At 57.9% G+C, this 13,549-nt stretch overlaps 1 protein-coding gene across 2 annotated transcripts in view; it reads right to left on the reverse strand.

The window, feature by feature from the left end:
* Positions 1-4,906: 4,906 nt before the first annotated feature.
* The window catches only part of BDKRB2 (bradykinin receptor B2), a 30,641-nt gene continuing 21,998 nt past the window's right edge, over positions 4,907-13,549 (reverse strand). The window contains exons 2-3 of one of the 2 annotated variants that reach the window (XM_079127687.1): positions 9,334-9,444; positions 4,907-6,072 (exon numbers count right to left, since the gene is read on the reverse strand). In XM_079127687.1, coding sequence (XP_078983813.1) covers positions 4,962-6,072; positions 9,334-9,444 — 1,222 coding nt within the window. In that variant the 3' untranslated portion in view covers positions 4,907-4,961. The remainder of the gene's footprint in view (positions 6,073-9,333; positions 9,445-13,549) is intronic. The other variant, XM_079127688.1, reaches the window with a different exon arrangement.

Raw genomic sequence — 13,549 nt, forward strand, 5'->3', positions numbered from 1 at the left:
CGAACCCCATCTCTGGCCATGGTTCAGGGTTGTCTATAAACATCCTGGTGCGCTTGGTGGCTGGCCTGTCTGGAAGCTGGATCTGGGCCCCAGCTGGGCCCTTCGGTCTGAGACTCCCTGAGTCAGCCCACCCCGGGGCCTGCGGGTGAAGAGAGAAGCAGGGGCCCAGTCCTGAGTCTGCAGAGACCGCGACTGAACGCAGCACTCCCGGCCTGTGGTCCTGGGTCAGGGACCTGGGCTGGCCTAAGGCGCTGTGTGACTTGGGAAAGGCCTCAGGATACTCCGTTTGGGTCAAACCCTCTGACGTTCTGTGAGGTGGCCGTCCTGCTCCTTCTTGGGAAGCACTCTCTCACAAGCACAGGAGGTGGCATGGTAGGGACTCAGGACCCAGCCCCAAAGTCCTTCCCAGTGGGAGGGAGGTGGGAGGAGCCACCCAGAGGCACATAATCACGATTCTATGTCACTAGAGGCGTTTCTGTGGACAGAACGCCAGAGTGGGAAGCGGCGGCTGCCAGAAGCGGGAAGGGGGAATTAGGCACCACCCTGGTGGGTGTGGGATTTTGCTTGCGGGTGAGGAGGGTCTGGGATTAGATAGCAGTGATGGTCACCCGACTCCTTAGATAACGGAAAGCTGAAGTGGGTGGACTGCGTGGCATGTGAGTCATGTCTTGACAACTGCTGTGAGAAACATGGACACAAGGAGCGGCCACTGTCCCTGGGGAGGCAACTGGGCAGAGGGTGTGTGCAGGTGCCCCGTGGGGAGGGTCTCCGCCACAGCGCGCCCATCCCAAGGCGAAGACGTCCTGGGGGAAGCGCACTCAGTCCCCCGTCCCCCTCCCAGCATCCCAGCTGGGCCTCACGTGACTGTCCACTGATGGTCCCCGCCCCTCCTGATCTCAGGCCTGAGCCTTGGTCACTGCTGCTGCCCAGCACCAAGCGAGAGGATCAATGGCTCATCTCCAACCCAGGAAAAGATCCAGGTTCAAAATTCAAAGTTTGGTTTCTACTGAGCAATTGAAAGATTCGAAGTCTGACTCGTGTAAACGGGGGATGCTCTTCCTGGCAAACACCAAGTTGTTTATGTGGCAGAAACAGTTCAGCCTGGCTTAGGGGCGCTTCACGGTGGCCGCCCGGGGGGGTCCTCTGTTCACTAAGGCACGTTGGCCTAGGGCGGGGTATGTCCTAGCACCCTCCTCAGGCAGTTCCTGACTCTCTGGTCTCATTTTCCACACTGTGAACTGGAGGCCACGCAACCCACCCCCAGGCTAGGGCTGAGGGTAAAGTCCATCAGGCCACAACACAGTGTGAAATAGTCTGATGGGCGTCTTTGACCGAGGTCTTTTTTTTTTTTTTAATTAAAAATCATAAATTTACATAGGGCAATGTTGTTTGATTCATTTGACCGAGGTCTTGTGGTGGCCAAAGAACTGCAAACTTAAACTTCCAGCAGTCGGATTGCAAATCCTGACCTCTTACTCATCGCTGGCCACACGTCCCCTGGGGCTGGGGCTGGGTGAGGCCTTGCAGTGGGGTCAGGGTCGGGTAACATGTTGAGGGCCGAGGACACTGCTGGGTTCTACAAAAGGCCCCCTTGGCCTGCTACAGCACGAAGATGGCTCTCAAGTGGCTTCCCAAGTCAGCGGGGTCCTGACCTAGAGTGCAGTTCCCAAAGTGTCACTTGACGCCCAGTTTGCTGCTGACTCTGCCTCCCATCTTACAGACAAGCAATGTAGACTCAGGAAGGAGAAGTGGGAGAGTCAAGACCACTGAGCCAGAGCCAGCCCAGGGCAGACTGGCGGGGAATCCCCACCTGCCCAGTCCCATGGCGTTCCCTCCAAACACTGATCTATGCGCACATGCGAATTCTTCCAAGGTGGCCTGGGCTGCAGACTGAGGAACTGGGAGAGAGTGGTGGCTAATACTGGAGGTGGGGAGACCAAGAGAGCACGGTGGACATGGAAGCATGTAGGTCTGGCCCACACTTAACGGGTGACATCTAAAAGACTCGCTGACCCACCAGGTGGAAGGCTTTAAAAAAAGGTGCATTGAACAGTGAGCCCCAGGTTTCTGGCAAGGATGGACTAAACAGTGCTGTATTTTTTAATTTGAAAAATTTCCTTTTCCTGTACTGGGGATTAAACCCAGGGGTCCCCAGGGGCTACCACTGAGCTCCACCCCCGTCCTTTTTATTTTTTGAGACAGGATCTCACTGGGTTGCCCAGCTCAGCCTGGAACTTGCCATCCTCCTTCTTCAGCCCCCCAGGCTGTGCTGTTCACGGGGACACAGAATGAAAGTTCTGCTTAGCGGAAGAGTGAACAACGAAGGAGACCAAAGCAGAATGGGTACAGTTGCCCTGAGCGTGTGCCAACCGTGGCTTCTACTCTCAATGTTATGGACTGGATGTTATTCGACTCCTGATTCAAAGGGAAGGTCAAGTGCAGGCACTAAAAACTGTATCCTGTATGGACAAAGGACTGAACCGCTGCCATCTGTCATGCTGGCCTCATGGGCACCTGATGGGAGTCTGGCGAGGAGTGCCCCACGGAGGAATTCAGAGGCGGGCATATCCAAACTTTCAACATTTGTTTACATTTTTCTAAAGTGCTTGTTGTTGAGTATGTTTTAACACATTAAGCACACACATTGAGCATTTAAAAAAATTTGTGAAGATCCATTAATTACAATAGCTTGGGGACCATGGCTCTCCCTGACCAAAGCCCAAGGAATAAGTGGGTCCCCCGCCCCGGGCTGGTGTTTGTCCCAGGGACAAAACTCAGGGGTTACAGGAGCTGTGGCAAATGGGAGCTGGCGAAAACCCCTCCTCGTTTATTATACTGCGGAACAAGACGCGTGCTCACAGGGCCAGGGCCACCCTCCTCGCGGGCGCCGAGCTGCTTCCGGTACAAGCGGCAGCTCCTGGGCGCTTTCCTGGGCCAGACCTCATCAGGGTGTCACCACCGGGGCTCCCCTTGGCAGAGCCAGGCCCGCCCAGACCACAGGCCCAAGGTGAGCCCAAGGCTGTGACCAGCTGTGACCTGTGGCTCCCGGGGGAAGGAATTTTGGGGGACATTTCAGTGACCAAATCAGTCAGATTGGCCAGGCCATATGGGCTTGTTGCCACCCCAGTCCTCCTTGGGCTAACAGCCGGCGGCTGACACTCACGTCCTGTTCCACTGGGCTCACCGCTGCTGAGCTGCCTGGGTCTGAGCAGCCCGAGTCTGGGCCGGGGCCGCGGCCCTCCACTCCCTGACCTGTGAGGCTTGCACCGTGCTGGCCACAGCCGGCAGTTAACTAGGTGGCTCCCAGGGCTTGGGGCAGTGCTGCCCGTGCAGCTTCCTCCTGACCCCTGAGCCCCACGGCAGCCTGTGGCAGAGCCCAGCAAGGCCCTGCGGTTGGTCCTAGGGGGACATGTACAGCAAGGCCTCTGGTAGGGGGCCGGCTCCGGTCGCCCATCTCTGTTCAGCCTCTGGTCTGATCACATGTGGGTGTGTTGTTCCCACAGGGTCTCCTTGAAGTCACACAGGGCCCGGCCCACACAGCTCAGGGGGCACAGCCCAGCAGGCCCAGGGCTGGGGGTCTCGCCCAGGGTGTAGGGAGGCTGGTCCTGGAAGTTGATGTGTCTGGGTGAGTGACCTCCATGCCCTGTCATGGCCTTCTGCCCTTGGAGGCCTATACTGCTTCCTACACAAGCTCTTTTCTGGGCTGAATAAACTACTGACTGGCGTCTTGGTTGCTGTGACCAGGACAAGGGAGAAGCAAGACTGAACTCCCCCGGACAGCTGGGGGTCTGAGGGCAGGGTCTGAGCACTGTGGTCCCAAGCAGGTCTCAGCAGAAATCTCTCTCCTGCAGACTCTCAAACTGAGCACGGAAGGGGCGGCCTCCTTGCAAATGCTTGAGTGTGTGTGTGTGTGTGTGTGTGTGTGTGTGTGTGTGTGAGAAGCGGGGATGGGGAGGGGCAGGCGATGGAAGACAGGTGGAGGCAGCCAGCCCTCCTGAGCCCTGGCTGAAGCTGGCTGTGCCCACCTTGGCTTCCAGTTCTGATTCTCCTCCAGGAGCTAATTACCCCTTCGTGTCTTTTCCTTATAATGAATCCAGCCACCTGGTGTGCAGAATGATGTGTCACACTACAGAGCACCTCTGATCCTCGAAGAACTTTTATGCCTATTATAGCCTTCAATCCTCACAATGACCTCATGCTACACAAAAGGAAACTGAGGCAGGGACCAGGAGATTGTGCATCTAGCAATCAGCCAAACTGAGTCCTTGGGTCCCTCCCCTCTTTGTTCTCTGTACTGCTACAGCACCTTGCCTGACCATGCCACAGAACTGCCTTCTGGTCACTGCTGGCCCTCAGGCACCCGCAATTGAGTTCTGGGGATCCTCTGAGAGAGAGAGACTGCCTTCTCTCTTCCCTCTGGTCTGCTGTCCAGTGCTGTGTATACAGCAAGTGCTTAATAAGTGCTTACTGGGTTCTTTTGCACAGATCACCTGTCCGATGGTGAGAGGAGCCACAGGCTCCTGGTCGCTGGGTTCTTGTAAGAGTTTAACCTCCATTAATCTGCAAAACACCCTGCAAAGTCCTAGCCGTGTGGATTAATGAAACCCAGCCAGGGGCAGCCGGGCGCTGTGCACTCAGCCACCCACCACAGCTGGGCGGAGGTTCTCCTGGAGCCCTGAGCCTCATGCTGGGGCAGGGAGGGACCACCGAGGGAGAGGAGCTCGGTCACTCCCACCCCTGCCCCCAGGCCCTCTTGGCTCCTGGGAAGCAGCAGGAGGCCCTGAAGTGGCAGCAGGCGGCAATAATACTATTGCGTGGAGGGGGCGCTTGGCTGTGCCCAGGTCGCCTCGACCTCCGGCAAGCGCCGGGAGAGCGGGATCGCTTTCCGATCTTCTTCTCGGGGCCGCGCTGGAGAGCCGCTGTCTGCGCGCTCGCGCCCGGGGCGGTACCCGGTGACCTCATCACTGGCTGCTCCTCGCCCAGTCCTGCAACTTGTGCATCTGGCGTTCCACCGAGATGGAGGTGCGCAGCGTGCCCAGGGAGCTCTCCATCGGGGGCGGCTCGGCCACGCAGCCTCCCTGCCGGCACGCGCCCCGGTACACCTCGCGGGCCTTCTTCCGGAAGCGCTTGCCCACGATGACGTACACCAGCGGGTTGAGGCAGCTGTTGCTGTAGGCCACGTAGGAGCTGATCTGCGTGATGACGTCGATGACGTGCTTGTCCCAGCAGCCGGAGAGGACGCCGAGGCGCAGCAGCGTGTCTAGGAAGGTGCTGATCTGGAAGGGCAGCCAGCACACGACGAAGAGCAGCAGCACGGCCAGCACGAGCACGGTGGCCTTCCTCTCCGTCTGGATCTCCTTGAACTTCTGCATCTCGTTGTTCCGCAGCACCTGCATGATCTGCACCGTGCAGAAGGTGATGATGCTCAGGGGCAGCAGGAAGCCCACCAAGTTCAGGAGGACGTTGGTGAACACCTCCCAGGTGCGGGAAGGGTAGATGATGACGCATGCAGTCACGTTGTGGCCCTCGTCACTGTACTCGCGCATGGTCCGGAACACCAGCATGGGCGAGCTCAGGAGCAGCGTGCAGCCCCAGATCACCAGGCTGTAGATTTTGGCCCAGCGCACCCCGCGCATCCTGCCCATGGACATGGTCTTCACCAGGGCCAGGTAGCGGTCGATGCTTACCAGCATCAGGAAGCAGATGCTGCTGTACAGGTTCATGTAGATCATGGTGTTCACCACCCGGCACAGGACCTCCCCGAAGAGCCAGTCGAAGTTGTTGGCAATGGTGATGGCCCAGAAGGGCAGCCCACAGGCCAAGATCAGGTCAGCCATCGCCAGGTTCCCCAGGTAGATTTCCGCCACGGTGCAGCTGCTCTTGTGCAGGCAGAGCACGCTGAGGACAAAGACGTTCTCGGCTGTGGCCAGCACGAACAGGACCCAGAGGAAGGGGGCCTGGGTGGCATTGAGCAAGTCCCACCACTCCGTGTCAGGACAGTCACTGTCCTGGGACAGGGTCCCGTTAAGAGCAGGCGCAAGGGCTTGCGAGGTGATGTTGAACATTCTCGTGCTGAAAGAAAGCAGAAAAGGGGCCGTTACACCTCCAGGTCACAACAGCGGGAAGGCGAAGGGGAGCGCGACGGCCTGTCTGCCCCCCAGACAGCAGGGTGATGGGCTGAACTCAGCCAGTGCCAGACCCGGGCACCCTACCTTCCGTCTTAGAGTGCCCCTCTGCTCCTGGACCTAAATGGAGACCTCATTTCTTCACCTTGAAGTTCCCCTGGGATACTTCCTGGGCCAGTGTCCATCAACAACACCAACAGGAACCGTCTGAGTGTTGGGTGGGGGACGCCTGGAAGCTTCCACAACAGGAGGGTGCAAAGCATTCCTCACTTACCCCGCGGCCCCTCCCAAGGGAGCTGCTCATCCAGCACCTTCTCCAAGTTGTGTCATGGATGAGCAATTAATGAGACACGAAAAATATGCCAGACAGGGAGATTCCAGCCTGGGCATGAGACCACGGACCATCTGCTCACGCCCTGTCTCCCGGAGTGCCTCCCTCTTCTGGCAAAGGGTAGCATCTTTCATTTCCACGCCCTCCATCTGCAAAGCATTGCAGGTGACCCCAGGATGCAGGATGGCGAGAGCAGGTGGTGGGGTTGCCGCCAGACAGTCCTGCTGGGTTCACATCCTGAGTTTTCTTTTTTTTTTTTTTTTTTTGGTTTATTAGCTGTGTGACCTTGGGGAAGTCACTTCTCTGAACCTCAATGACCTGACCAATAAAATTGGAAGAACAAAATCTACTTCTTAGAATGGTCCTGGAGATCTGAGACAACGTGCAGAAAGCCCCAGATGCCTTTGGTTCAGTAAGCGAGTCATTATTTTTGTTAGTCTGTTGAAACAACCAAGTGAACCCCAGTACCACTGTTGGCAGTTCTTGCTTCTGTGTTGGTGACAGTTGGGGACTGGATCTTGAGTGCTCCCCCCACAGCTCTTGTGTTAGGCAGTGTGGCAGTGTTCGGGGTGAAAAGGCAGGATTATGAGGGCGGGGACCCGATCGGTGGATTGTCTGAGCGGTTCATAATTCGAATGGACTATTGGGTGTTAACCAGGGGCAGGTGGGCGTGGTTAGAAGAAGTAGGTCACTGCGGCCATGACCTGGGACTGTATCTTCTCCTCTCTCTCTCTCTCTCTCTCAATTAGGCCCTTCCACCGTGATGTTCAACCTCACCTCAGGCCTAGAGCAGGGGGTCAGCGACCAGGGACTGAGACCTATGAACCCATCAGCCCAAATAAATCTTTCCCCCCCTAAGTTATAGTCAGGCGTTTTGATCACAAAAGGCTGAGTAATACAGTGACCTCATCGTCAACCCATTGATTCCTCTTTTGCCCTTAGATGAGCCTCAGAGACCAGGAGGGAGACTGTTGCTAGACGTGTTCGCTGTGAAGACTCACAGTTTCTACCTTCAGCAAAGAGGCACAGGACTTGGGCAGAAGTGGTTCCAACTTCTGGCTGTGTAGTCTTGGGGAAATTGCTTGACCTCTCTGAGCTTCCGTTTTGCTTTCTTTGGAGTAGCGCGTTATTCTCTTCCTGACACTCTTTGCATGGTGGTGGCCAGGTTCATGTGAAGACACCCTGAACAGCCTGCAGCACACGCAGAGCACGGTGGACGTGTCTCCAGTGCTCGTGCTGTGTGCATGCAAGGCAAGGTAAGGAGGCTCCTCCTGGGAGGCCCCTGCTGGGAGGCCCAGGAGGAGGAGCTGAGCCAGATCCCAGGAGAGACTGTGTCATGGCTTCTGGGATGTCCCAGGAAAAGCCCTGCTGCTGCTCATGGCAGCCAGAGGCCATCCTGAGCCAGCCCGGGACCCACTGATGGACGCTTTTATCCTGGAGGGACACGGGAGGAACCCACTCTCCCTGATCTACTCTGACCCTGGTCCAGTGTGTGACAAGTGTGGGGTGGGGTGGCAGGCCCCGGCAAGGAGGGCAGGACAGGTGGGTGGGGATGGGGAGCCAGGGGTGGGCAGGAGGAAGGGCCCAAGAGTCAGGGGGAGCAGCTTTAGCAGAGTGAGAAGCTGCTGGCATGTTCTGGAAGGTGGTGCCTGGGGTCGGGAGGGCAGGTGGAAATTTCGAGAGATGAGGTTGGATAAGGGGACTGGCTGGTCTGCGCTGGTTGCTGAGGATGTGAGGCTTTGCCCCTGTAGGAGGGGGAAAAACCAAGTGGAAGGTTGTTCTGGAAGGATCCCTCAGGTAGCTTTAATATGTCCAAATTTTTTTTGGTATTGTTCCCTTCAGAAGGAGCAGTCTAACTCCTCTCCCTGTGAATATGGGCGGGACTTGGCGACTTGCTTCTAACCAATGGCACCAGCAGTGGTGTCCTCAGAGGCTAGGTCATAAAATGTGCTGCGGCTTCCTTCTTGGCCTCTTGGATTGCTTGATCTGGGAAAGCAGCCACCATGCTGGGAGGACCCTCGGGTGGTCACAAGGCCAGGAGCCAACTGCTGCCCTGGAAGTGCGTCCTCTGGCTCCAGAAAAGCCCAGGAACAAGCTCCCCATGGCAGCCCCTAGTTCTGAGCCCTGCAAACAGGCAGGCTCCTCTGCAGGCTTCTGAGGCGAAGACCTCCCTGTGGCCATTCCCTCGGTCAGCGTTTGGCCCCCATTCCTGCAGCTATAGATCACCTGTGTCCTCAGAGGCCCCAAACCTGAGCATTGTGCTCCTCAGGGTGAGTCACTGGAGACTTAGCACAACACTGGACATGTGTGTTGATTTCTCAGCCAGGCAGGTCGAGAACTGGGCTGCACCCTGGCCCACAGCCCGTTCCGAGAGGCTGCAGATCAGCTGGTGGGTGTGGCATTGGGAGCCAGGGCCATGTGCTACGGCCCTGGCCAAGTTGGCCATCTGAAAGGCTGCACCTGCCTCAGACCCAGAAACCAGGCTGGCCCTGGCCCTGTGTGGCGGGACCTAGCCTTTCCTCCCTCCACCTCCACTCCGGATCAGTCCCCACTTCCCTCCTTAGGAGGGAACACAGCTGCCAGCGTGTGTTGGAGACGTTCTGTCTCCACAGCAAGTTGCTAGCCTCTGTCTGATCGTTGGGTGTACATGTCAGGGTTGAACGCTCTGACCTTCCTTTCTGAGTTTGCCTGGGAGGTTCGCGTGTGACAAGCAGGAGTGTGCCCTGGGACCCTCCCACAGTCCCCCGGAGCAGCCTGCTCCCTGCGCCCCTGTGCCACAGCTCAGAACACTCGAGAGCTCCTGTCTTTGGACCTTCTGCTGCTGTCCAGGACCTGAGGGTCGCTCTGAGCACTACGTTGAAAAGCCCCTGCACCCACCTGAAGGAGGCTGTGGTGGGCATGGGGTCCTCATGAACAGACAGCAGCATTGGTCTCTTCCAGGTGGAGAGCATCTGGGCAGAGTGGGCTGAGGGCGCGGCCCAGCCAGGGCTGATGGAAAGAGAAAAGATAGTTAGGGGGCGGGACCGCTGGGGACCATAAATACCTGTGTTCTCCAGCAGGAAGGGAGCGAGTGTGCAGAGCCTGGTACCTAGCACACGTGGATGTGGGGCTTGCCACACGCCCTGCTGGCACATAGTGGTGAGAGGAGTGCCAAAGAGACGTTACCCAGATGGTCACAGTGATGCCCACTGATCTGTGTGTAGATGAGTCCTAAGGTCCTATGTTAGTGATGTGTCTTGAGTGTGACCCGCAAGGGTTCCTGCATTGCAAACTGGGTTCCCAGTGGGCTGATGTTGAAGGTAGTGGCTGAATACAAGGTAATTTGACCTTGGGGGCACTGCCCCCAGAAGGGACCTCAGCTGGTTGCCTGAGAGGATTGTGGTACAGAAGGAGACTGGCCTCTCCCCTCCTCTGGCCTCCTCTCAGGTCACGTAATCTCTCCCTCTCATGGGCACTCCCACTGTGATGTCATCCACCAAGAGGCCCTCAACAGAGCTGGCTCCACACTTTTTGGATTTTTGACCTCCAAATCTGTGAGATAAATAAATCTTTTTTTTAAAATAAGTATACAGCCTCAGGTGTTTTGTTATAGCAATGGAAAGTGAGTGGATATTGATGCTGAAACCTGCACATGAGCAGGAGTAGGAGGGTGGAAGGACATGATAGAGGAAGAAGGAGCAGGTGCAAAGGCCCTGAGTCAGAGGGAGGCTTGGCATGAATGTTAGGCCCTGGAGGCTGCTGGGAGAGAGGGGATTGTCAGGACAAAGTAGAAATACAGAGTCCAGTTAGCAAGTGGTGTCCATTAACCTAGGCGTGGGGTGATGGAGAGAGAGGAAGTTGGAGTCCAGAGGGGTTCAGAGAGTAGAGCTGATTTGCTGGTGCCAGGGTAGATTGGAAGGGTTGGGGGGGGGGTCAGGGGTGCTCCTGGGTGCTCCACCTTCTGCAGAGTGGAGGAGCAGGGAGGGCAGACCTGGAGGGGGTCCTATATCTAGACTGGCCCTGTGGAGGGTGAGGTTCTTCTGAGACTTGCGTCTGGGGAGGGAGATGCTGCTGGTCCAGTGGGGGCTGAGCTGAGGGAGGGTCTGAACGGCAGAGCTGTATGGGGTGGATTAGGGGCCTTGGCTTCGAGATTAGTAGGAGACGGCTTGGTGAGGGTCCTCGATCCCTTCTGGTGGGGCCAGTACCAGGCTCTCCTGCTCTGAGTGGCCCCTGTGGGAAGGTGTCTGCCCTCCTGCCCAACAGGCTGCCATGGACAGCGCCTCCCCATCTCCCCTCCTGCACTTGACCCCCACCCAGGGAGGCAGGTGTCTGCTGCACACTCGCCTTGCACGGGGCACCTGGGGTGCAGAAGGGTGGGGGCGATTTCTACATCCTGCTGCTGGGTTGTGGACGGGCTCTAACCCCTCGTTCTCCAGACTCGGCACTCTCTCCAGGGTCCCGAGGAACCTGGTCCTCCCGCCTCCAACTCATGTCAGGAGCCGTGGACATGTGCACTTGTATGTGTGTGCGTGTGTGCACAGGTGTGCATTGCGTGCCCAAACCTGCCCCGTGCCAGCTCTCAGTCGCTCAGAACTCGGGGTCTGGACGACCCTGGGCGCTGCACTTCTGAAACCCGGCTCTCCTCGTTCCGTGGCGGGACGTGGAGGTCAGGGAGCAGACAGCCCAGGATGTCACACGGAGAAAGGCAAGGCCGAGCCGTCAACCGGGAGGGCAGGGGCAGGGGTTCGGTTAACCCCAGAAAAGATTTATGGAACTGGAACCTCAGCAGAGCCGAGCCCGGGGCCAGGAGCTCGCCAGGGATGCAAGGAGGGGAGTTTGGGGAGGGAAGAAGTTTGCTGGTTTGCTGAGGGCAAATGGAGAGAAGATCCAACTGGGGGCCAGCGGTCATGTCTGAATCACTTACTTTCCAAACCTTTCAAGGATAACCAAGCATCCTAGCCAGCAGGAAGTAGGGGGACAAGCCTCCCCTCCCCTTGGCCTCCAGCTGGTCTGTGCAGCAGGGGACCTCAGCCTCCCTGCCTGGCCTCCGATTCCCACCCAGACAATGGCAGCCCTGAGCTAACTCAGGTCCTGCAGTGCCATTACCAGGGAGGTGTCCCTGTTTCCACCGGCCTCATCTTGCGTGTCCCAGATCTGGCCACATCCGCCCAGCTGGATCTCACTGCTGCCCCAGGCTGTAAACACTGCACTTCTTTTCAAAACAGGCTAGGACTTTTCTCTGTAGCTTTCCCCAGGGTCCAGAGCTCGGGGGACTTAAGGATCCAAGAGAATCTGGGAGCCTGGGTCCCTACTTGCTTCTGTCCATTGCTCTGGAGGTAGGGCTGGGGCAGGGAGCTGTGTGTGCTCTTCCAGGTCACCTCCTGGGTCTCCCACCTGGACCTGGCCTCTGGAGTCCCGTGGGGCCAGCACCATGGGCTCCTTGCCATCTGACTCCTCTTTGGGTCTGGCCAGTAGGGGCTGAGACTGGAGGCTGAGAGAGGGAGAAGAGCCAGATGGCTACTGGCTTCCCCGGCTCCTCCCTCAGTGCCCTCAGGGACTGGACCAGAGTCCATGGCGTCCACCAGGGCCCTGCTCTCCAAGGGCGAGAGGCAGGGAAGCTCAGGCCTGTGTCCCCACCTAGAGGCCCTGGGGCAGGCACCTCCTGTCTGACTCACGTGCTGCCTCGCCTCTCCACGTTGCCCAGCTGGAAGCTGCCCGCTCCCTCAGGGGACCCAGACTCACATGTCCTGGGACGACAGTACGGTCAGCTGTGAGGAAATGAGGGAGGGGCATGGCGCATGGCCTGTGGAGGGTGGTGGTCGGGAGCGGCCCTCTGTGAGCGAAAGTGAGTCCCTTTATCCCTATGGGCCTCGGTTTCCCCATCTGCAGAGCCAGGAGAGTGGACTTCAGCCCCTCCCAGGCGCTGACCCTCATGGCTGGGGCGGGGGCTGTGGGCAGGAGCTGACTCTGCAGCAGAGGCTTCAAGGGGACATCCAACCCTGCGACCCACGTGCTCTGCCCCTCAGAAGGCCGTCCAAGAAGACGCCCCTTAAACTCGTTTCCCACCATTTAGGCACATGGCCCCGGCTGGGTGCCGCCAGGAGTCAGTTCCACCTGGGTCTCAGAGGAAGCCTGTTTGCTTTCCCAGGAATCTGGGTCTCAGGGCCTTGGAGGCTGGGCCTCCCCCAGACTCAGAGCGTCACCGTCTCCAGCGCCAGGCTTTGTACGGACCCCCAACCTGGAGCACTGATGGGTTTGGGGCCCCTACCCCACAGCTGGGTGCTTCGGAAGCTTGACTGTGAAGCCGAAGGAGCCTGGGAAGCTGCAGGTGCCGGCAGGACTGCTGCCCTAGGCTGGGGTGGCAGGTGCCCTGTGCACGGGCAGCTCTGTGGCCGCGCCCTTCGGGGTCTGCAGGCCCATCGCGCCTGTGTGTCCTCAGCTCCCGCTCTGTCGCCTTCTCCCGGCCTCTCTGCACCGAGCCCAGCAGGAGCCCCTTCTTCCCGTCCTTAGGAAGACTCCCGCCGCACCTGGGGTCTGCTTCTCCTGGGACTCTGCCTCCTGTTACAGGGGCCTCGGCCAGAGCTCAGAGGGTAGAGGGGCAGGGTCCTTTCTGTCCCCTAGGACAACTCGTGCCTGTGTTTTGGGGTTTTGTGATAAGCCGGGAAGCATTTCCCACAGTGGGGGGGTGGGGACCCTTGAGTCCTCCCTCTCACCAGGTGGCAGATAGTCTCAGGGCGGTGCCACTGAGTAGTATTCAGAGTCTCCCACTTGCGCGTGTTCCCCAGGCTCATGCATGAACGCCTTGATGCCCTTTTGCTTCCCATCAGGGGTCGAGCAGCCTTTGTGTCCTCACAGTCTTGGACTTCCAACCTCCAGAGACAAAATGGGTCTTTTTCCTTTATAAGTTTCTCAGTCTCAGGTGTTCTGTCATAGCAACAGAAAACAGACAGAGACATGCCCCATTCGACAGGGAGAGCAGGCTCAGCTGTGGCTGGTCCTCCCGATCTAGCCAGAATTTAAGGAAGTGTCTGTATGTTTATAACTAACTCCTTTTAGATGACAAATGATAGCCATTTTCTATTTAAGTTGGCGAGATGAAGTTACAGTTGGAAAA

The sequence above is a fragment of the Sciurus vulgaris genome (assembly GCF_902686455.1).
Source record: "Sciurus vulgaris genome assembly, chromosome: 2".
NCBI classification, from domain to species: domain Eukaryota; kingdom Metazoa; phylum Chordata; class Mammalia; order Rodentia; family Sciuridae; genus Sciurus; species Sciurus vulgaris.